General features: G+C 43.5%; 1 protein-coding gene across 1 annotated transcript in view; it reads left to right on the top strand.

The window, feature by feature from the left end:
* The first annotated feature begins 6462 nt into the window (after positions 1-6462).
* Positions 6463-22310, top strand: part of mctp1b (multiple C2 domains, transmembrane 1b) — a 114068-nt gene continuing 98220 nt past the window's right edge. Inside the window, exon 1 of the mRNA XM_083793825.1 lies at positions 6463-6879. Coding sequence (XP_083649951.1) covers positions 6508-6879 — 372 coding nt within the window. The 5' untranslated portion in view covers positions 6463-6507. The remainder of the gene's footprint in view (positions 6880-22310) is intronic.

Below are 22310 nucleotides of genomic sequence, written 5' to 3'. Positions count from 1 at the left end.
ACAGTACAGTGGGGTTAGCCTACAGTACATGAGGTTAGCATACAGTACAGTGGGGTTAGCCTACAGTACATGAGGTTAGCCTACAGTACAGTGGGGTTAGCCTACAGTACAGTGGGGTTAGCCTACAGTACAGTGGGGTTAGCCTACAGTACAGTGGGGTTAGCCTACAGTACATGAGGTTAGCCTACAGTACAGTGGGGTTAACCTACAGTACATGAGGTTAGCCTACAGTACAGTGGGGTTAGCCTACAGTACAGTGGGGTTAGCCTACAGTACAGTGGGGTTAACCTACAGTACATGAGGTTAGCATACAGTACAGTGGGGTTAGCCTACAGTACAGTGGGGTTAGCCTACAGTACAGTGGGGTTAGCCTACAGTACAGTGGGGTTAACCTACAGTACATGAGGTTAGCCTACAGTACAGTGGGGTTAGCCTACAGTACAGTGGGGTTAGCCTACAGTATATGTGCTTGAGCACTTTACAAAAAAAGGGGATCCCCGAAATGTGTCAAGGCACTCCGTTGTCGATGTGGCTATAGGGTCTGCTTTGCTGACAAAAAAGGGGATCTCTTCTAACCACACCAGGGATTTGCTGGCAAAAAATAAGATCACTTTGCTGACTGATTCTATTTATACACTGTAGGGTGTGTCGAGCGACCGAATTGATGCATTTGCAATTTTGCATTGCTGCCAAAAAAATATATTGTTTCGCCAAATGGACATACACTCCTGTGTCCAATTGTTGACGGAAGGTCACTTCACTGCGAAAACAAAAATAAATCACACCCGTGTGAAGTGAGGAGCGCTCTTATCATCATACATCATCATCTCATTCTGGCCAATCACAATTTGCGTCCTCATTTTTATGGCCTCACTTTTATCTTGATCATCCAATCTGATCAAGCTCATTTGAAGCTGATTTACACAAACCCGGAAAGCTGGGCATAGGAGGGGCTAGTGGCCCTCAAAAGGAGGGCCGTGTCAGCCTGGACGGTTAGCTCATACCGTCTGGGCATCTAGGCTGCTAAGCCAGCCTGACGGCGTGCTGCGGGTTCAACTCCCGATCCCCACAGCCTTTCCCCCATCTCTGTCAGTCTACTTTCAACCTATCAATAAAGGCAGAGTGGCTCACTTCAGTGGATTCAAGTTTTGTAGTGCTTGTCAAGCTGCTGCGTTTGAAACGAGCTCTTCTTTTCCGAGAAGACGAAGATCAAGTCCTGTCTTGTGACTGCTGTTGTTCATGTTTCTCCATTCTTACAGTATTATGCTCTGCAGATCACATCTTCTCCATATCTGTCATCAGTGTCTCCCTTAGAGTATATATTTCTAGAGAAGGCACCCAGAGGAAACCCTGAGGCGAAATGGACATAGTGGCCGGATTTGGTAGTGCAGCTCGAGCCAGCGCTGCTCCGTTGACTATCATTGCGCACGTTCATGTGATTGGGGCCATGACACGTGAACGAATGTTTCATACGTGAACGCGCACAAACGGCACAATGATAGTCAACGGCAGCGCGTTCATGTGTTTGTAACCAATCAATCCCAGAATGCACTCTGTTCCTACCAGGAAGGAGGAGTGAATCCGCCTCATGCGCTTTTGAGCAACTTAATGCAAGTGGATGGGAGGAGAACTCGGGTGTCTTCTCTATAGATATATAACTCTATGGTGTCTCCTCATTCCATGTGTCTCCCCTCACCGGTTCTCAGCGCGAACCCCCAAGGGGTCCTTGAAGGGGGGTCCCCAGCTAAAAAGATTGACAGATAGGAACCAAATGGACCCATACCGGACCGGTCTGTAAGGAAATGTACCATGTTTACCCAGGGTAACTGGAGGACTAAGCTCAAGAACTTGTTTACAGCCAGGCCCTGCTCATAGAACATTTCATGGTAGGGGTTCAATGCCTTGTCCAAGGGCACTTCAGCGGTGGTAATTTTAACGTGCCGGTCCGGGGATACGAACTAGCGACCTTCCGATAGCCACCGCTGCCCCTGTAACTACCAAGAGTTAACTTAACACAAGATCTTTACGGTGAAGATTGGGGTTCTGTGGCTATAGGTAATGTTGTAATTGTTCCGACCCCTTACTAACCCCTATCCCAAACCATAACTCGGACTAACGGAATGTGGGACTAATGTGCAGTCAGTCCCCCTGTGGCTAATACTGGGGGTCCTTGAGAATCACTGCATGCTATATGCGTTATTACTTCCTACTTCCTGCCTATATTATTATTGTCAAAAAGTGACAATATAATATCTTCCTCAAGGTTTCCCCTCCATCCTCTTGACCATGGTCAGGACGTTGCTGCCGCCCGGGGTGGTGGGCCTGGGCGTGATGGACCTGGGCGTCATGGGCCTGGTCTCGGGCGTCATGGGCTTGAACAGCGTCTTGAAGGCGTCTCTGGGCGTCGACGGCCTCTCGGGGGTGTCTCTGGCCGTCATCACCTGCTGCTGCTGCTGCATGAACATCTGCTCCGTGTTGTAGAAGGGGCTGGGGCTTCTGGTCTTCATGCCCTCTCCTCTCTGCAGGTCCTTCATCGCGATCCGTCCTCCTCCTCCTCCTCTTCCTTTGTCTTCCGCTGCTTGTTTTCCTGCGACAGCATGCTGGGTGGAGGTGGTGGAGAGCCAGCCCACGCGCTCCGTGATGCACGTGGAGATGTAGGTGGAGCAGCCGGAGACGCGCACGTGCTGCTGCCACCACCAGTCGGCGTTCTTGGAGCACAGGTAGGTGGCCAGGGTCACCAGCGCCGCCAACGCCACAGCGTCTATGTAGATGTAGATGCTAATGAAGTTAAACATCGCTGCTGTGTAATAATTCTCCCGCGTCTTGTCCTGTGTGTACGTACGGGTGTCACTCTGGTTCCGACACTGAGTTATGGCTTTAGAGGACCGCCCGGACAGGTTTATATATATGAGCCCTTACTGTCACAGCTGATTGGACAGGTGTTTAGATTACGTCATTGACTGTGGTATACTACTCAGAGCCTTAGATATAGACAGAGTTGCGCAAACTGCGTTCACTTCATGGGGCTTTCAGTCCAATGGCGGCTCTTCTACATAGACTTCTATTGAGAATGGGGACAACCAACTGGGACCGGAAGTAGGCAGAAATGCATTGGACTCAGGGCAACAGCCCAGCTTTAATGATCTTAAATCCCTTTATTTTAGATTGTTTTGTAGTAATAGTACAACGTAAACATTACAGAGACATTAGTTGTTACTGTACAATACTTTAAAACAGTTGTCATGTTGCACACATGCCTAAAATTTCTCTTATTTGCGCCGCCCTCTTTGAAAACAATGTATTTCCAACTCCAGCTTGTCTCAGTTCAGGCTACAATTTACAATTTACAATTTACAATTTACAATGTAGGCATTTAGCAGACGCTCTTAATCCAGAGCGATTTACATTAAGCAGGAACAAAAAGCATGGGAATACATCACAAAAAAAAAAGCATTTTAAATTTACATTTACATGCGTAAGCTAAGAAAGTAACAGTGGAATATCTATATTATGAGACTAGCATATAAACTATATATCTATACTACTATGCTATACATATGTACTATGGCGTGCTATGACTATATACAATGCAATTATAGTGCCGTCTACATAACATGCTATAAGTCTATAAAATGCTATCTAAGTCTACCGAAATGCTATCTAAGGGGGTAGGATAAGTGCTATGGGCCATGGAGTCTGAAAAGGTGGGTTTTCATGAACAGAGCTTGGTTTCTGCCCCCTCAATGTCCTAACTCTTCTATTAGATGGCTCTGGTACTACTGTGGTTCTTAAGGTGGGGTCCAGGGGGGACGGACCCCTATGTGGTTCCTTGAATGGGTGATGGTCCCCATGCACAGCATCACAATCTCTGTTTGACCACTGTATCCCTATTATAGACGTTGCATATTCATAAATAGCCAATCTATACAAGGTCACAAAATGCATTGAGAACCAGTGATCTATTATATAGCGAGGGTCTGTCTTTTTTTATTGAAATGGCATATTTAAATAATAACTGAGGGGGCACCCGGATTTGAACCGGGGACCTCTTGATCTGCAGTCAAATGCTCTACCACTGAGCTATACCCCCTTGTTGGCAGAAACAACAGGTCTGCAGAGCGTGAACATGAATGTGAACACTACATGTGCGAATGTGCGTTCTCTTGTATTGTCAATGCCGGGGGTATATTCATTGCCTCGTGACATCATGCGTCCATATATGGTCACGCCTCGTGACATCATGCCTCCATATAATGGTCACGCCATGTGACATCACGCCGCACGCCTCATGACACGTCACGCCACCATATCATGGCCATCTCCATATATGAAGATCACGACACTGACCTCATCTTAACCCTGGATAAACCATACATGGAGAAGACTGGAGCATCACCTAGATCTGCATATATGGAGCCGGGCCAGCAACTCTACATCTGACCTCAAACCCTTAGATCTACAATTTCCCATATATGGAGCTGACCTGTTCTGACATTCCATGTTGATCCGTCCTTACTGGTTACTGTATGTTGCATGTTGTATATTTTATTTATTATGTTAGCCAATTGTTGATGGCGTTGCTTTGAATGTGATGTCTTTGCTGTATCGATATAGCCTACATTTTTCTTTGCCTGTAATCTGTGTCTTAAAGGGATAGTTCAGATTTTTTTTTAAACTTTAGCGGTATGAAATACTTGCCATTACTATTGGTTGCAACTGTATCAATTGATTGCCCGAGTCCCGTGGTGGGAGTTCTGCTCTGGTTTTGGTCAATATTAAGTAGTTCCGGTCATTCATTTTTGACCCCTCTATGACACAGAACTCTGTTTTTTGTGTCCATATCACTACGTCCAAAAATAGTTCCATGTGATCATGGTCATGGTCAAAGTTGACCGAAAGTTGCGCTAATAATTTAGAACAATGTCAATTTTGTGCTCCCCACAAAATTACTACTTAATATTGACCAAAACCAGAGCAGAACTCCCACCACAGGACTCGGGCAATCAATCAATTAAAACAGTTGCAACCACTATATTAATGGCAAGTATTTCATACAGTATATAAGTTTAAAACAAATCTGAACTATCCCTTTAACTGTCTTTGGTGACGGAATTCCTCTTGTGGGACCAATAAAGGTCTTATCTTATCTACTACCACTGTGACACTTAAAATACTGCAGCTATATATGGGTTCTCACAAGGAACAGATAATAACCACATCACCCCCGGTGTCTGGCCTCACTGCCCTTTCTACCGCTGATTTACATTTAGTTTTATTATTTGTTTTTCCACTGAATGGCCTTGAACCTGCCTATAGGCTATAGCCTATACATATCTGACCTGTTTTGAGTCTTGACCCTCCCTGCAATCTCAGATGGACAGATAAGCTGTTACTCGGGGTCCCTATACATTTAGCCTATTTTTGATGACAAAATGTGTTTCACCCTTAAAGTATACACTCTCTAAGGTTCCACCATGTTAATGATTTTTTTCAGACTTCCAGTTCTAGGAAACACAAAATGGGGAGACTTTCTTTTAATTATTATTTCCACACAACAGCTCTAAGGTATATTAATGACATAGTAAAATGTTGAAAATGAGTGGAATTCCCCTTAAATACATGGTCAGGACTGGAGACAGGGACCACATGCGATACCTTCACGGACCACCAGTGGTCCATGGACCACCCTGTTGTAAACCCCCAGGACTAGATAACTAAATAGACCCCTTTGGTGTTTGGTATTTGTTTGAATTGAACCGCCTGTTTCAACACTTTGTGTTTCGTTTGTGTCTGTAAAGCAAGTTATATATATGCAAATGCATCAATTATATTATTATTTATTAATACCGTATTTATTTATGTATTTACCATTTTACCTTTTATCCTTATTCTATTTAACAGTACCCTATCAAATCAAATCTATGCCTTTTTCATGTCTTGTTTACTTTCGTCATTGTGTTTGTAGTCCAGACTCCAAGGACCACGTAGTAAAGCCTCCTTCATCGATTCGTGTGCAGCCTGTAGTACTCTGTGCCGTTACCGTTACCCCTTCCATGCTGGACAGATGTGGACAGTGGGGCGATAGCAGATCTACAAGCTCACAGCGCGTCGCATCGCGACGCGCTGTGAGCTTGTAGATCGGCTATTTTCCCCCCCCAACGCGCGACGCCGTAGTGCGACGAAGTACAGTATAACCTAACAGCCACCAGTCCCACCCATAGGTCCCACCACCACCCCCACAAACATTGTGAAAACATTTTTTCACTGTGTGTCTGCACTCTGCAGACCCCCCCCCCCCCAACAAAAGATAAGATCCTGCACCTGGCGATTACAAAACCACACAACAACAACGACAGACTCTAATCTGAATAATATTAATCAATCATGTGGATATTCAAACGGAAGAAAAGAAAGCGCAAAGAAAATTCCATTTGGGACAAGTCGATGTCTCAGCCCAACCTCCTCCTCTCCTCCTCCTCAGGCTCCTCGTCCTCTTCGGTGGATTTAATGGACATTGTGCAGCAGAAGAAGGAGAAGAAGGAGTCGTTCTTGTTGTCACCTCCTCTCCTCCTCTGCACCAAGTCCTCCCCGGGCCGGAGCGGGGAGGAGGAGGTGGAGGAGCCGCAGGAGGTAGCTGTTGCCGGGCTGCCGCTGCTGCAGTCTCCCGGTCTCACGGGTCTCCCTCTCCCCAGCAGCTCCAGACCCCCGGCGGCGGACAGACCCTGGTCCCAGTCCCACCACAAGAGCGCCTCGCTCGGATCGGCGTCCATGCCCGAGCCGCTGGAGGAGGAGGAGGTGGAGGTGCAGGAGGCGATATCCAGCTGGGTTAATCGGACGACACAGGTGACTACTGAGGGGGGCAAGACAAAACAGCAACTGGTGAGAATCATTTATTAATTTGAATCATTTCACTTTTCTTCTCTGGATGGATTCATTTAACTGCAGAGTGCATGTAGCCTATACAGTGCAAATGTATAAGTTATACAATACAATTTCGCAGACGCTCCAGAGCGATTTACAGTATAAGCAAGAACAAAAAAAAAACATAGAAAATTGTTCATAATCATGAATAATATAAGCTATTAAGTAGAACCTAACAGTGGAATATCTATATAGTTACTTAACCATTGCATTGGTTGGTTACATTTGTATATGCTGCTGACAGTTAGTGATTGAAAGAATTCAGATTTTTTCCCTCTTTTTTTTGCAATAGCATGCCATTCCTATACCACACCACAATGCAGCAATACTTTACTATATAAAGTATAGTGCTGCATTCAAAATGTTGCTTGAGTGAAACAAAATGATTGGCATCATAATACTATCTATAGGCCAGTGGCTCCCCAAAGTGGGGTCCGGGGACCCCCAGGGGTCCTTGAGGGAGTTCCAGGGGTCCCCCCAGCCAAATGGACCCTTATGGGACTGTAACTCTGAGAGTGTACAAATGTACACTCTCAGAGTTAAATGGACATTGATTTTACAATATAAATTGAGGTCCCAGAGATATAAATGCCATTAAATGGGGGGTCCGTAGCCTCGTTCATGTCAAACTGGGGGTCCTTCAAATTAAACGGGTTGAGAATCACTGCTAGAGCCGTAAAAATCTTCTCTTATGGGGGGGTCCCTGGCATATCTCTTCAAATGGGGGTCCCTGGCATATGTCTTCAAATGGGTGTCCCTGGCATATCTCTTCAAATGGGGGTCCCTGGCATATCTCTTCAAATGGGGGTCCCTGGCATGTCTTCAAATGGGGGTCCCTGGCATATCTCTTCAAATGGGGGTCCCTGGCATATCTCTTCAAATGGGGGTCCCTGGCATATGTCTTCAAATGGGGGTCCCTGGCATATCTCTTCAAATGGGGGTCCCTGGCATATGTCTTCAAATGGGGGTCCCTGGCATATGTCTTCAAATGGGGGTCCCTGGCATATCTCTTCAAATGGGGGTCCCTGGCATGTCTTCAAATGGGGGTCCCTGGCATATCTCTTCAAATGGGGGTCCCTGGCATATCTCTTCAAATGGGGGTCCCTGGCATGTCTTCAAATGGGGGTCCCTGGCATATCTCTTCAAATGGGGGTCCCTGGCATGTCTTCAAATGGGGGGTCCGCAGGCTGATGATTAGTGCCAATGTGGGGGAAAAAGTTTTGGGAACCACTGATCTAGGGCCAGCTACTAAAGGTTTTAAATACTCATTATGCAGATTACAGAACGGTCCATTTCACAGTCATATTACCGGAGTTTATAGCCTATACTGATGGGGGTGGTAATTACTGTAATGACTTTATGTGCTGCTGGCTGGGTAGATTAACCTATAATTAATAATACATCATCATTTATCACTTAATGATAGCCTATGTTTTTGTATTAATATGATAAATATTTTGTAATTTTAATAATCTCGGTGCAGAATGCCCCATTTGTTTCGGAATATTAAAATATGACTTAATTAACTGCATTGTAATTATTGAAGCGTTCATAATATCTAATTAAAGTTAGAACTTCTTAATTGAAGCTTAAGTAGGCCTAATACTGCTGCGGCCTATTTGGTGATTAACTGATTATTACATTATGGTTAATGTATCTGCAAAGTAGCTAGAGGTATCAAATAACATCTTCAAAATGTAATGGAGTAGAAGTATTTAATGTATCAAATTACATCTGCATAATGTAATGGAGTAGAAGTATTTAAGTAGCAGAACATGGGAAATACTCAAGTTGAGTAAAGTAACTCAAAATTACATTATACAGTGTCCACACCTTTTGGACCGGAGAGCCACTTTCAAAATGACCAGCTTAACCAGATCTATACCCACCCAGGGGTGGCGGTGGCTCAGCGGTAGAGTGGCTGGAATTCGAACCCTGTGGGCTCCCCCAGAGTTAGTGTCGAAGTGTCCTTGAGCAAGACTCTGAACCCCTATAATTGCTCCTGATGTGCTGGTTGGTGCCTTGCATGGTTTCCGCCACCATCTGTGTATGAATGAATGGGTGAATGTAATGCACAATCTATGTAGCCTCTTTTTCTATTTATTTTCTATTTATTATATACTACTGTACATACTGTACAGTGTACATTCTGTACATTCAACAAACGTGTATTTATAAAAGTGTATTTATTCCCATTATTGCATTACTGTATTGCACTCTGATTAGACGCCACTATTCATTTCATTGTCAAAGTATTTGTATACTATGTGCAGTGACAATAAATTGAATCTATTTTTTTTAAAGCGCCTTGGATAAAGGGGATATATAAAAAATGCACCATTTACCAAAAACATATTATCCCATCGCTGAAAACAGTTTAAAACTGTACCTGAGGGGGCTTTGGAATAGCGGTGCTGGTGTGTTGCTACTAAGCCAGCAAACACACTCGGAATGGGAAATAGAGGGGAATGGAACGGTTTTGTTTTGGGCGGTGCAAGGTTGTCAGTTCGAACCCGTTCTACCCCCAGAGTTAGTGTCGAAGTGTCCTTGAGCAAGACACTGAACCCCTAATTGGTCCTGATGTGCAGGTTGGTGCCTTGCATGGTTTCCGCCGGCATCGGTGTATGAATGTGTGTGTGTGTGAATGTATAAATGCACAATCTATGTAAAGCGCCTTGGATAAAGGCGCTATATAAATGTACCATTTAACTTTGTAATGCTATACTGACGTTTGTGCTTTTGAAAACAAAGTATTGCATTGTGGGTTTTGAGCTGACAGGCCCTATTTGATGTCAATGAAGTCACGTTAATTCAAGCGGCAGATGCCTTTTTTCTAGGGATGCACCGAAAGGGAAATTCTTGGCCGAAACCGAATATAGGAAAATACGAATACCGAATATGATTAATATTATATATCTTTTTTCCTACCTTTGCCGTACCTTAAAGTTACCTGATTTATGGCAGCCGCATAAGAAATGGTTATGGCAAAACTTAACTTAACCCATTCTGACCTGAGATCAGATTCATACGCGGTTTCCGCCAGACACCCACTGGTCTGATGAACCCATTCTGACCTGAGATCAGATTCTAAAAATGTCAGTCGCTCTTCGATTTTTCAAAAATAGCAGACCTACAAGCTCGTATCGCGCCACTCGGTGGCGCGATATGAGCTTGTAGATCTGCTCTACTGTACATGCATGTACTTATTTACTTCCCCCCCCACTGGAGTAGTTCTTTTTTTACAAAGAAGGCTGCTCTTTCCATGGTTAATGTCTGACAATGGAAAGTTGGCTGGACTGAGACATTAATGATGTGATAATCACTTCCAGATAACAATCACAGTACAGAACCAGAACACAGCTGACTGACATCCTGTGGGAGAAAAAAAACATGTCCTCTTCTGAAGGACACGTAAAGCAAGCACTGTGTCACGTTTTATTAATGAATAAAATGTAATTTGGTCCAATCTGTACGGTAGATCAGAGGTTCCCAACCTGGTACCCATGGTTCCTCTGGTGGTACTCAGAGGAGTCGCCCAAAAAAGGCGTGAAATATTTATATTACTACAGGTAGTCCTTCTGACCAAGACATTGGTTGAAATAGGCTCTCCAGCCGTGCTGAAATGAGCATGACAGCACACCTAGCCGTTAATAGAAGATTTGAGAACGGATTAATCACATTAGAAGTATCATCAGCTGCGCTGATTAGTGATTAGACAGAGTTTTGTCAGAGCAGCAGCATTATTGGCTTATAGTATACGCTCCTGTATTTTAATACATCAGTTATTATGGTGGTGGGGGGGGGCTGGAGGGACCATTCGTGGAAATCTGTAAGCTCACAACGTTATCAACGTTTTTCTGACGCATTGTCAGATTGGCTGCAGAGGGAAATGCTAGCCGACCTACAGTACGGTATACTGTAGATTAGAATATAACTCAGAGGGGACTGTGGGATTGTCTATACAAATAAAGTTTGATTTATGATTTATGTGGTCTTTCGACAAGGGTTTTATACAAAAACATATTCACTGAAGTGAATAAGGACAGTTTAAAGTTGAATTCCCTTGTGAGAGTCAGATATTAGTACAGTTAAGAGAGGCAGACAGACTAACTGGCACAGAAAGACAGACAGACAGACAGACTTTGATAGAGATTTCTTTTTTTTTTAATTTTGGTCTGAAACTTAAACAGCACGGAGGTAGTAAGACATTAAGGCTAAAAGGATAACACAAAAAGGACAGACAGACAGACAGACTGTCTCTCCTTGTAATTCTTGTGTTTTGGCAACACAACACGTCAAATGCCATATGTCAATAAAGCCTAGGCTGTCGAATCAGAATCAGATACACGTGTGTGTGTGTGTGTGTGTGTGTGTGTGTGTGTGTGTGTGTGTGTGTGTGTGTGTGTGTGTGTGTGTGTGTGTGTGTTTGTTTGTGTGTGTGTGTGTGTGTGTGTGTGTGTGTGTGTGTGTGTGTGTGTGTGTGTGTGTGTGTGTGTGTGTGTGTGTGTGTGTGTGAGAGAGGGAGAGAGAGAGGGAGAGAGAGAGAGAGAGAGAGAGAGAGAGAGAGAGAGAGAGAGAGAGAGAGAGAGAGATTAGTGTGTTTATGTGTGTTGGGGGAGGGGAGGGGCAGTATTGAGGTGGGCTCATGTTGTTGAATCAACCCCATATACCTGCTCTGACCTGCATGGATCCGATGTCACCGTGTGGAATTCTGGGAATTAAAAACTGTGTTGGCTTAGAATCAGTGTTGTTTTTGGCAGCACATTTTAATTTAGTTTTAGTCACATTTTAGTCACCCGGAATGTTTTAGTGTTAGTCTATAGTTTTAGTCGACTAAATGTCATACTATTTTAGTCGACTAAATCCACAGTTGATGTAGTCGACAAAAATGTATTTTTGGCAGGCCTTTGATGCCGTCGTAATGGCTGAAATAGCAGATCTACAAGAAATAGCCGATCTACAAGCTCCGCGTTGTGAGCTTGTAGATTGGCTATTTTCAGCATACAACCAAGTGTAAAATCTTTTACTTATACTGGATCTCTTGTCCACTAGTCCCTTCCTAACATTTTACTCTAGTTTTCATCTGTTGACGAAATTGTCAGTATATATTTAGTCTACACGTATGTAGTCATCATAGCTTAGTTTTCATTTAGTTTCCATTTAGTTTTCGTCAGTGAAAGAAAGGTAGTCAAAGAACATTTCTCGTCTTGGTTTTAGTCGAAACATCACTGCTTATAGAATGAATCCAGCTGTAATTATCCACCACTATGGGCTCATATTACAGAGACCGGAGCCCAGACTGACTGACTGGAGGCCTAACCCCTAAATGGCTCCATCATGGAAGCCCAGCTACGGAAGTAACACAATTACTTTTACTGGAATTCCACCCACACATGTGTTGTTGCCCATTGTGCCTGCTGTTGCCCACTTTTTGGGGAAAAGTCACGTGTGTGAGCACGTGTTTCTCCTAGAATTGTTTTTTTCTGGTGTGCGTGGCGTTTGTGTGTCTGTTCTGAAAACTCCTCTGTGCCAGTCTGCAGCATGCACGTATCCTGCAGCAGAGACGTGCTGGCCATTGGGAAAGGAAAGGAAAGGTACTATGTTTACCCAGGGTAACTGGACTAAGGAAAGGAAAGGTACTATGTTTACCCAGGGTAACTGGACTAAGGAAAGGAAAGGTACTATGTTTACCCAGGGTAACTGGACTAAGGAAAGGAAAGGTACTATGTTTACCCAGGGTAACTGGACTAAGGAAAGGAAAGGTACTATGTTTACCCAGGGTAACTGGACTAAGGAAAGGAAAGGTACTATGTTTACCCAGGGTAACTGGACTAAGGAAAGGAAAGGTACTATGTTTACCCAGGGTAACTGGACTAAGGAAAGGAAAGGTACTATGTTTACCCAGGGTAACTGGACTAAGGAAAGGAAAGGTACTATGTTTACCCAGGGTAACTGGACTAAGGAAAGGAAAGGTACTATGTTTACCCAGGGTAACTGGACTAAGGAAAGGAAAGGTACTATGTTTACCCAGGGTAACTGGACTAAGGAAAGGAAAGGTACTATGTTTACCCAGGGTAACTGGACTAAGGAAAGGAAAGGTACTATGTTTACCCAGGGTAACTGGACTAAGGAAAGGAAAGGTACTATGTTTACCCAGGGTAACTGGACTAAGGAAAGGAAAGGTACTATGTTTACCCAGGGTAACTGGACTAAGGAAAGGAAAGGTACTATGTTTACCCAGGGTAACTGGACTAAGGAAAGGAAAGGTACTATGTTTACCCAGGGTAACTGGACTAAGGAAAGGAAAGGTACTATGTTTACCCAGGGTAACTGGACTAAGGAAAGGAAAGGTACTATGTTTACCCAGGGTAACTGGACTAAGGAAAGGAAAGGTACTATGTTTACCCAGGGTAACTGGACTAAGGAAAGGAAAGGTACTATGTTTACCCAGGGTAACTGGACTAAGGAAAGGAAAGGTACCATTGTTTACCCAGGGTAACTGGACTAAGGAAAGGAAAGGTACTATGTTTACCCAGGGTAACTGGACTAAGGAAAGGAAAGGTACTATGTTTACCCAGGGTAACTGGACTAAGGAAAGGAAAGGTACTATGTTTACCCAGGGTAACTGGACTAAGGAAAGGAAAGGTACTATGTTTACCCAGGGTAACTGGACTAAGGAAAGGAAAGGTACTATGTTTACCCAGGGTAACTGGACTAAGGAAGGAAAGGTACTATGTTTACCCAGGGTAACTGGACTAAGGAAAGGAAAGGTACTATGTTTACCCAGGGTAACTGGGCTAAGGAAAGGAAAGGTACTATGTTTACCCAGGGTAACTGGACTAAGGAAAGGAAAGGTACTTAGTCCAGTTACCCTGGGTAAACATAGTACCTTTCCTTTCCTTAGTCCAGTTACCCTGGGTAAACATAGTACCTTTCCTTTCCTTTCCTCCTTACACTCAAAAAACTACAAACTATATTAATTTGTAGTACCAAAAAATAATTTGACCCACTTGTATCTACAACACATGATCCTATCATACACGCCCGTCCGTCTACATATGTGTGACATGTGACACACGTGTTCTTCTAGACGTTTTCTTGTCTGTCATAATTGGTGGGTTATGTCAGTGAGCCTGCCTGGGGAGCCTGAGGCCAGGCTTATGTTGTCCTACAGGTTCAGTTCCATTCCAGGCCAGCAGAGTGTCCCTGAGCAAAACATTTATGTAAAGGACTCTATCTTAACCCAACCTGACCTGAGATCAGATTCTAAAAATGTCTTCTACATCCTGACAGTTTTCCATTCTGACCTGAGATCAGATTCTAAAAATGTCTTCTACATCCTGACAGTTTTCTGAAAAAGCTATGTTTCTATGTCAGTCGTTCTTCGATTTTTCAAAAATAGCAGACCTACAAGCTCGTAGCTGTAGCTACAAGCTGTATGGCTGTAAATGCCATTGATAACTGGCCATTTTTACGTCATAGTGTAAACTCAAACTTAAATTAAAATCTGGACATGATGCTGTATGATGATAAGAGCACCCCTGGTTTTTATTAACTTAACTTAATTACTTTTTTTTGCCTCCTTCTAGTTTTCTGAAATAACACCTCTGCCTAAAACCTATGATCCAAGCTGCATTATTGATAGAATGTATGTACAGTCAGTGCTGTACTGTACATTATAGCTGTAGGCTGTTATGCTAAACAAGTCCACCCGCTTATTGAGCAGAAAATCATTTGCATTCGCATGTGTTTAAATGTAGGTCAGATCAGATTCAGTCAGATGTTTACAACAGTGTGTTAGCTATAGCTATCTATCTATCTGTGCCTGTGGCGTGGGAAACTGGTGCTTATTATCAGATGATGAATTATGAGGAATTCCTGTTCTGTTCTTTAACTACATAGAAGTGTCTATTTGTACGTCTCTAAATGTTTTGATTAATTGAACATGGTGGACCCTGTTGTAAACAAGTGTAATGCTTAATCGGGTCGTCCATCCACTCACAGTTAACAGTCTCTGTATTGAGTTTGTGCTTGAAATGTACTGTAATTCTGCAAACTGTTAATAAATATTTCAATCAATCAAAAATCTGACATGTAATACCTTCAGAGGAAGGTAGGGGGCACACTGCTCATGTGTTTCAGTACAAAGCATGTTGTTACAGTGCAAACACATACAGTATAACAGTGGTACTCCGCTGAAGAAGATCCCCCCCCACACAGTCTGCCTTTTTAATTGTAATGGCTTTCTTAAGTTAACTGTTTGTTAAACAATAGTGCTGGCATCCTAAATAAGTGAGGGGGCACCCGGATTTGAACCGGGGACCTCTTGATCTGCAGTCAAATGCTCTACCACTGAGCTATACCCCCTTGTTACACGGTAGGCAGAAAACACAGCCCTGTTCCTTTTGTTCAAGGCTATAGGTCAACAAACACTAGATTCTCACTTTAGCTAGCCTGCCTCTATTTGCATATCAATGCAAGTGTGTGTGTGTGTGTGTGTGTGTGTGTGTGTGTGTGTGTGTGTGTGACAGTGTGTGTGTGTGTGTGTGTGTGTGTGTGTGTGTGTGTGTGTGTGTGTGTGTGCGTGCCTGTATCACGGGGTGTGATACAGTGTGATACAGTGTGTGTGACTAATCATTGTGTATATTCCTGCACTATACCTGCATCGAGTGATCTTAAGGTACAACTTAAGGTATAAGTTGATCTATTGAAGATTCTGACCTTCAAAGGACATCATTTTTGTTAATAATAATAATAATAATAATAATAATTTGAATTTAATTGTGTGTGTGTGTGTGTGTGTGTGTGTGTGTGTGTGTGTGTGTGTGTGTGTGTGTGTGTGTGTGTGTGTGTGTGTGTGTGATGCAATTCATTGGTTGAGTAGTTTAGATTTGCCTGACGTCGAAAAAAAAAAAATCTAAATCATGACAATTTTCTGAAAGATTTGAGGCACATTTTAATGATTACAAAAAAAATTGCAGACCTACAAGCTCATAGCGCGCCACTCGGTGGCGCGCTACGAGCTTGTAGATCTGCTATTTTTCAATAGCTAAATTATAACATAATGTATGTAACCACCACAATGGCAAAATGGGTTAAGGGCAGTCCTCAAAGCCGTTATCAGGAAGATCGGGCCATTAGCGCCAGTGCCTGAAAATATAATGTTGGGTGTGTAACTGTGTATAAGTTGCGCCTTCAGTCAGTGGTACCAGGAAATCGGAGGGTTTAATTTACCGGTAATTCTTGCTCTCAGCACAGGTCCCAGGTTCCCTGGAGCCGCTCACTGTAGTATCATATCCACAACTTCAACCATTTAATTTTAACCCATTCTGACCTGAGATCAGATTCTAAAAATGTCTTCTACATCCTGACAGTTTTCATTCTGACCTGAGATCAGATTCTAAAAATGTCTATTACATCCTGACAGTTTCATTATTAATGCACTTTATTGTTATGAGTTTATTTTTGTTCTCTCCCAATTCTCAATTCCTAGTCTTTGATTGATTGATTGAAATATTTATTAACAGTTTGCAGAATCACAGTACATTTCAAGCACAAACTCAATACAAAGACTGTTAACTGTGAGTGGATGGACGACCCAATTAAGCATTACACTTTTACGTTTACAAGACGGTCCACCTTGTTCAATTCATCAAAACATTTAGAGACGTGCAAATAGACACTTCTATATAGTCAAAGAACAGAACAGGAATTCATCATAAAGGAGGTAAAAAGGGAAAATAAACATACAGTGAGGGGAAAAAAATTGTCAGTATCCTGAGCAGTGAGCACACATCCAACACCACACATACACACACACAGCATCAAAATGCTCCCATCTGTTAACCCATTCTGACCTAAGATCAGATTCTAAAAGTGTCTTCGATTTTTCAAAAATAGCAGACCTACAAGCTCGTAGCGCGCCACTCGGTGGCGCGATACGAGCTTGTAGATCTGCTATTTTTAAATAGCTAAAGCATAACATGATGCTGACACCAAAATGGGTGCCCGGTCAGAATGGATTAAAATTGTTTCTCCCAAGGCTATGTAGAGAAGGAACAGTCACATAATTATATCACATTCTAGGCACTTCAGTTGGCACACATAATTATCAACAATATTGCAGGATATTAATATTAGCCTGCTGGGCTTTAGGTATACCTTCTGAGTCCTGAATGATCCCACCGCATTCTTGTCACGTCTCCTATAAACCTGCACCCTCAGCATAGCTGTCAATCAGGCTTTTTTCCCCCTGGTCAAGAGATTAAGGTTAAAGCCAACTATAGTAACCTCCTCCTCCTCCTCCGTCCCTATAGTCAACTGTTATGTCATGAATCTTTCCATGCATGCACTCTTCTTAGTAGTTTCCGTCAACAACAACATTTTCTACTGTATATAATATATACTAGTATTGCTGTTCAGTTTTCGACTGTCTGAGAAAATAGGCTCTTGCATGATCGATCCTTTTGGACAGGTTTAATCTTTGCGTCGGTCACTCTTTCTATGGCAACGGAACGGATCAGCGTATACGTGGAACTAATTAAGAGGAGCAACGCAAGAGAAAGGACCTGCTGTGTCAGAAGAATAGCTGGATTCTTTCATGTTTAGAAAGGTGCCACGAGGGAGGTACCATCTCTCTACCCTAGCTGTCGTTTTAGACCACTCTATACTTCTACCTTCCACTCCTCTCCTCTCTGCCTCGTAACCTCGCCTTTCTGCATTCCCTTCTCTCTAGTCTCTACCTTTACAGGGAATGGAAAACTGAGGCTCTGAGTTGAGTGTTGAAGATGATGAGGATGCTCTGAGGACCAAAATGTCCACTCTCAAGGATATTGCATCTAAAGAGCCTTAGTTTTCCTTTCAGTGTGCGAGCCTTTTTTGTTGTTGTTTTCAGCCCCGATAGTAAGGCCTTGATAGCACAAACGTCCCTGACTCCCTACAGCTAGGTGCCACTGATTCTGTCCCAAATCATTTAGCTGCCCTTTTTGCTTTGCAAATATTGGAAAATTAGTAAGTATTTTACATTTCCGCATCCCCTTTTCTCCATGTTAGACTGTTAGACCAGCCTCTCTAGTGTCCCCCCTACAGTTATCTCCATGTTAGACTGTTAGTGTTCTATAATATCTGTCCACGGTCTTCTGCACCCTGGCGTCTGATGACCGAGGCCTCGGTCACGGACTCCCTGCTGGCGTTTCGAGGGTTAATCCGCGATGAGTCGTCCACGCTGGCGTCCACGTGTGGCCGGCTGTTATCGGTGAGCGCGTTCCGGACGGTGTCCCTCTAGGCTCATGTTTAGGCTTAATTGTTTTCGTGTTATAGTCAGTGGTTTTCAACCCTTTTCATATCAACGGTCCATTATTTAGTCAGCATTTGAGCCGGTAGTACGGACCACCATTTGAGGGGATTTAAACTAAAAACTTGGTGATTTTGTCCACAATTCCATGCTGTATTGAGGTGGTACCATAGGAGAGATAACAGGCAAACGTTCTTAATAATAATAATAATAATAATAATAATAATAACTTGGATTTATATAGCGCCTTTCAAGAAACCCAAGGACGCTTTACAAGACAAAAAACAAAAAAACAAAACTAGTTGCCAAAAGCCAAAGTGAACAAATGTCTTACAGTATACAGTGTATATTGTAGTGCTCAACACATTATGGGTGGGAACCCCTTTAGTGTCATTATATGTGGAAAAATAGCAGATCTACAAGCTCATGAGCTCATGTCCCTGGAAGTACATATTTTCAGATGGGAGACTGCGGCCAAATACAGATAATTCTGGGGGTCCTTGAAATGAAAAACGTTTGAGAACGACTGACATAGAAACATATACTGTAGGTTTTTCAGAAAACTCTTAGCATTTAGATTAGAAGGCATTATTTTGTAGAATCGAACTCAGGTCAAAATGTTGTTATATATTGTGCTAAATGTTTAGAGGGGGCACCCGGATTTGAACCAGGGACCTCTTGATCTGCAGTCAAATGCTCTACCACTGAGCTATACCCCCGTGCTATCAACACAGCGACACACATCTGTGTGTCCCTTTGTTCATGACTCAGTCCTCACTCCCTTTGTTTGCATATCAATCGTGTGTGTGTGTGTGTGTGTGTGTGTGTGTGTGTGTGTGTGTGTGTGTGTGTGTGTGTGTGTGTGTGTGTGTGTGTGTGTGTGTGTGTGTGTGCCTGCGTGCGTGCGTGTGTGTGTGTGTGTGTGTGTGTGTGTGTGTGTGTCTGTGTGTATGTGTGTGTGTGTGTGTGTGTGTGCCTGCGTGCGTGCGTGTGTGTGTGTTTTGTCCCTAATCTCACAAATCGCTGGACCAATCAATGCCAGTTGGTCAAGCGAGACATATTTACGATAAGTGTGTTATAGATTACACATACTGTACATGCACACCCAGCTTGGTGGACGGTAGGAAAGCAGGCAGAAAGAACACAGCTATATAATATATATACTAATATCAGACATTATCATCATGCAATCATCTCATTCCGGCAAATCGGAATTTGCGTCCTTAACCTTCGTCTTTTACCCGTTCTGACCTGAGATCAGATTCTAAAAATGTTCTTCTACATCCTGACAGTTTTCTGAAAAAACTATGTTTCTAAGGGCCGATTCATACTCCTATTTTACCGCTGTTTCGGCGCTGTAGTGCCAAAATGATTTTGGCTCGTCAGAAACTTTCAGTAGCACCGAAGAGCCGACTTTAGGACGGTACCCGCCCCCCCCCCCAGAACCTCAAATGACGTCAAATTGTAGGCTCTACAGCGCCGAACCGACTTTTATTCGGCTCTAAAATAGGAGTATGAATCGGCCCTAAGTCAGTCGTTCTTCGATTTTTCAAAAATAGCAGACCTACAAGCTCATAGCGCGCCACTCGGTGGCGCGATACGAGCTTGTAGATCTGCTATTTTTCAATAGCTAAAGCATAACGTAATGCTATAACACCAAAAGGGGTTCCCGCGTGAAATGGGTTAATGTCTGTGTTGGGACAAACGCTCAAAGTTGGCCATATGCCAAAGGTGAACAACACAATAACAATATAAGTTATGAATGTGTTGCATTATAGTGATTGATGAACACACTGTTTGACCAATTGAGATGTTAACACCACAAAATGGAAAATGGTGCATTTGTATAGCGCCTTGATGGATTGAACAAGGTGGACCCTCTTGTAAACAAGTGTAATTGGGTCGTCCACTCACAGTTAACAGTCTTTGTATTGAGTTGTGCTTGAAATTTACTGTAATTCTGAAAACATAATAAATATCAATCAATCAATCAATCAGCCTTTATCCAAACATAGTACTGTCTGCATGTTGATGTTAACAGATCCCTGTTAAGTGAACCGTCATTATCATCATCCACATGAAAATATAAGTAAGTTATAGGACAGTTTAATTAGCCGACCTTAACAGTTTCATTGATTATGATTTAACGTTCCTGTCCATCATGACAGACGTCGTCTCAAGGTCACACGTGACTGTGGTGTGGCGTGTTCTACGGCCACCGTCTCTGTGTGTATGTGTGTAATAGAGAGAGGGGGCACCCGGATTTGAACCGGGGACCTCTTGATCTGCAGTCAAATGCTCTACCACTGAGCTATACCCCCGTGCTACAGTACATGTCTGTCAGATTACACATATGTGGTGCTTTGCTCATGGCTATAGGTATAGTCTTGTTTTAGTTACAGATGTAGAGGATTAAAAACCTACATTGAAGCAATATAATTAATAAGCAATATTCGAAAATATATACGCGAATCTACGGAAAACTATAGGCTACAAGCTCACGGCGCCTTGCATCTCACGATGTGTGTGATTTTGTACTTATAGGCTCATTGGCTGTAACAAGAAATCACACCCGTGTGAACTGAGTGGTGCAACTCTCCTCTCCCCCTGCCTGCCTCCCCCTAGCCTGGTTAATAAACCAGACTAATATCACACGGATCCGCGGGATATTAGTCTGGGGAGGCTCAGCTTGGATTTCATTTCCAGGGAAACATTTTCTCTTTGACGCAATTGGTCAGAGCTACTGTCAGTCAAAGGTCTCAAGCATTGAACGTCACTGTACCAAAGCCCGCCCATATTGCATACCGTGTCCCTATTGGGCGCCCACATTCTCTGGTGTAGGAAATGGGCGTACAATTGAGCCTCTCCAGACCGAAATCCGCCTGCAGGCAATCTTTTTTTGCCAACGGCTGATTCGGTCTGGTTTATTAACCAGGCTAGCCTCCCCCCCCCCCCCCCCCCTCTCTCTCTCTCTCTCTCTCTCTCTGTGTAATTAGCAGGCAACAGTGCAACACTATCTCTCTCTCTGTTTCTGGCACAACAGCGCCACTTTTGCCCCTACTGGTACTCATAGTCACATACAGTAGGTGAGGACGGACCTTAATTATAGGGACGGACGGACATTGCTGTTCCTTGGAGTGGTTGCACCACTCAAAAAAAAAAAAGCATTTAGAAAAGAATGGACCTTTTTGCACAATGAGTATTTTGGCGTTTGGAATCCTGAGATAGCAGTGGAATACTGTACGTCTCTTTGTGTAGATCGTACTGTATAGTAATAGTATTATTTCTGGCCTGCGGTTATGTATGCACAGTGTCAGTAAATCTGCTGTAATCAGCTTGTAATTCATTTCACACACGGACGTCCGTCTCAACACGCCCAGACACTACCTTACTGTACCTACCGTAGTACTGGAATCTGGTTCTGGCTGTTGTCCCACAATGAACACTCTGCTGTCTGACTCAATTTAACTGTTAACCCATTCTGACCTGAGATCAGATTCTAAAAACGTCTTCTACATCCTGACAGTTTTCTGATAAAGCTATGTTTCTATGTCAGTCGCTCTTCGATTTTTCCAAAAAATAGCAGATCTACAAGCTCGTAGCGCGCCACTCGGTGGTGCGCTACGAGCTTGTAGATCTGCTATTTTTCAATAGCTAAAGCATAACGTAATGCTAACACCAAAAGCGGTTCCTGCCCAAAATGGGTTCAATTGAGTCACACACACACACACACACACGCGCCAATACGTGCACACACACACACACACACACACACACGCAGGGCTTTTCAAAGGGGCTGCCGCAATTGTACCCGAGTTGCACTGTACTTCTTGGGGCGTTCATTCCCGATCTACAGTAGTACACCACATCTCTCTGATCTCATTGTGAGCTTGTAGATCGGCTATTTTTTTTGGGGGGGCGGGGGGGGGGGGGGGTAGGGATGGGGCGGCGGCGGCGGCGGTGGCTCAGGGGCAGAGTGGGCTGGATGGCAGTTCGAACCCTGTGGGCTCCCCCAGAGTTAGTGTCGAAGACGTGTTCCTTGAGCAAGACTCTGAACCCCTGATTGCTCCTGATGTGGTGGTTGGTGCCTTGCACA

Source organism: Protomyctophum parallelum (genome assembly GCF_964188405.1).
Source record: "Protomyctophum parallelum genome assembly, chromosome: 21".
NCBI lineage: Eukaryota > Metazoa > Chordata > Actinopteri > Myctophiformes > Myctophidae > Protomyctophum > Protomyctophum parallelum.
Note: the sequence above shows the minus strand (reverse complement) of the source record. Positions and strands in the feature narration are given on the sequence as shown.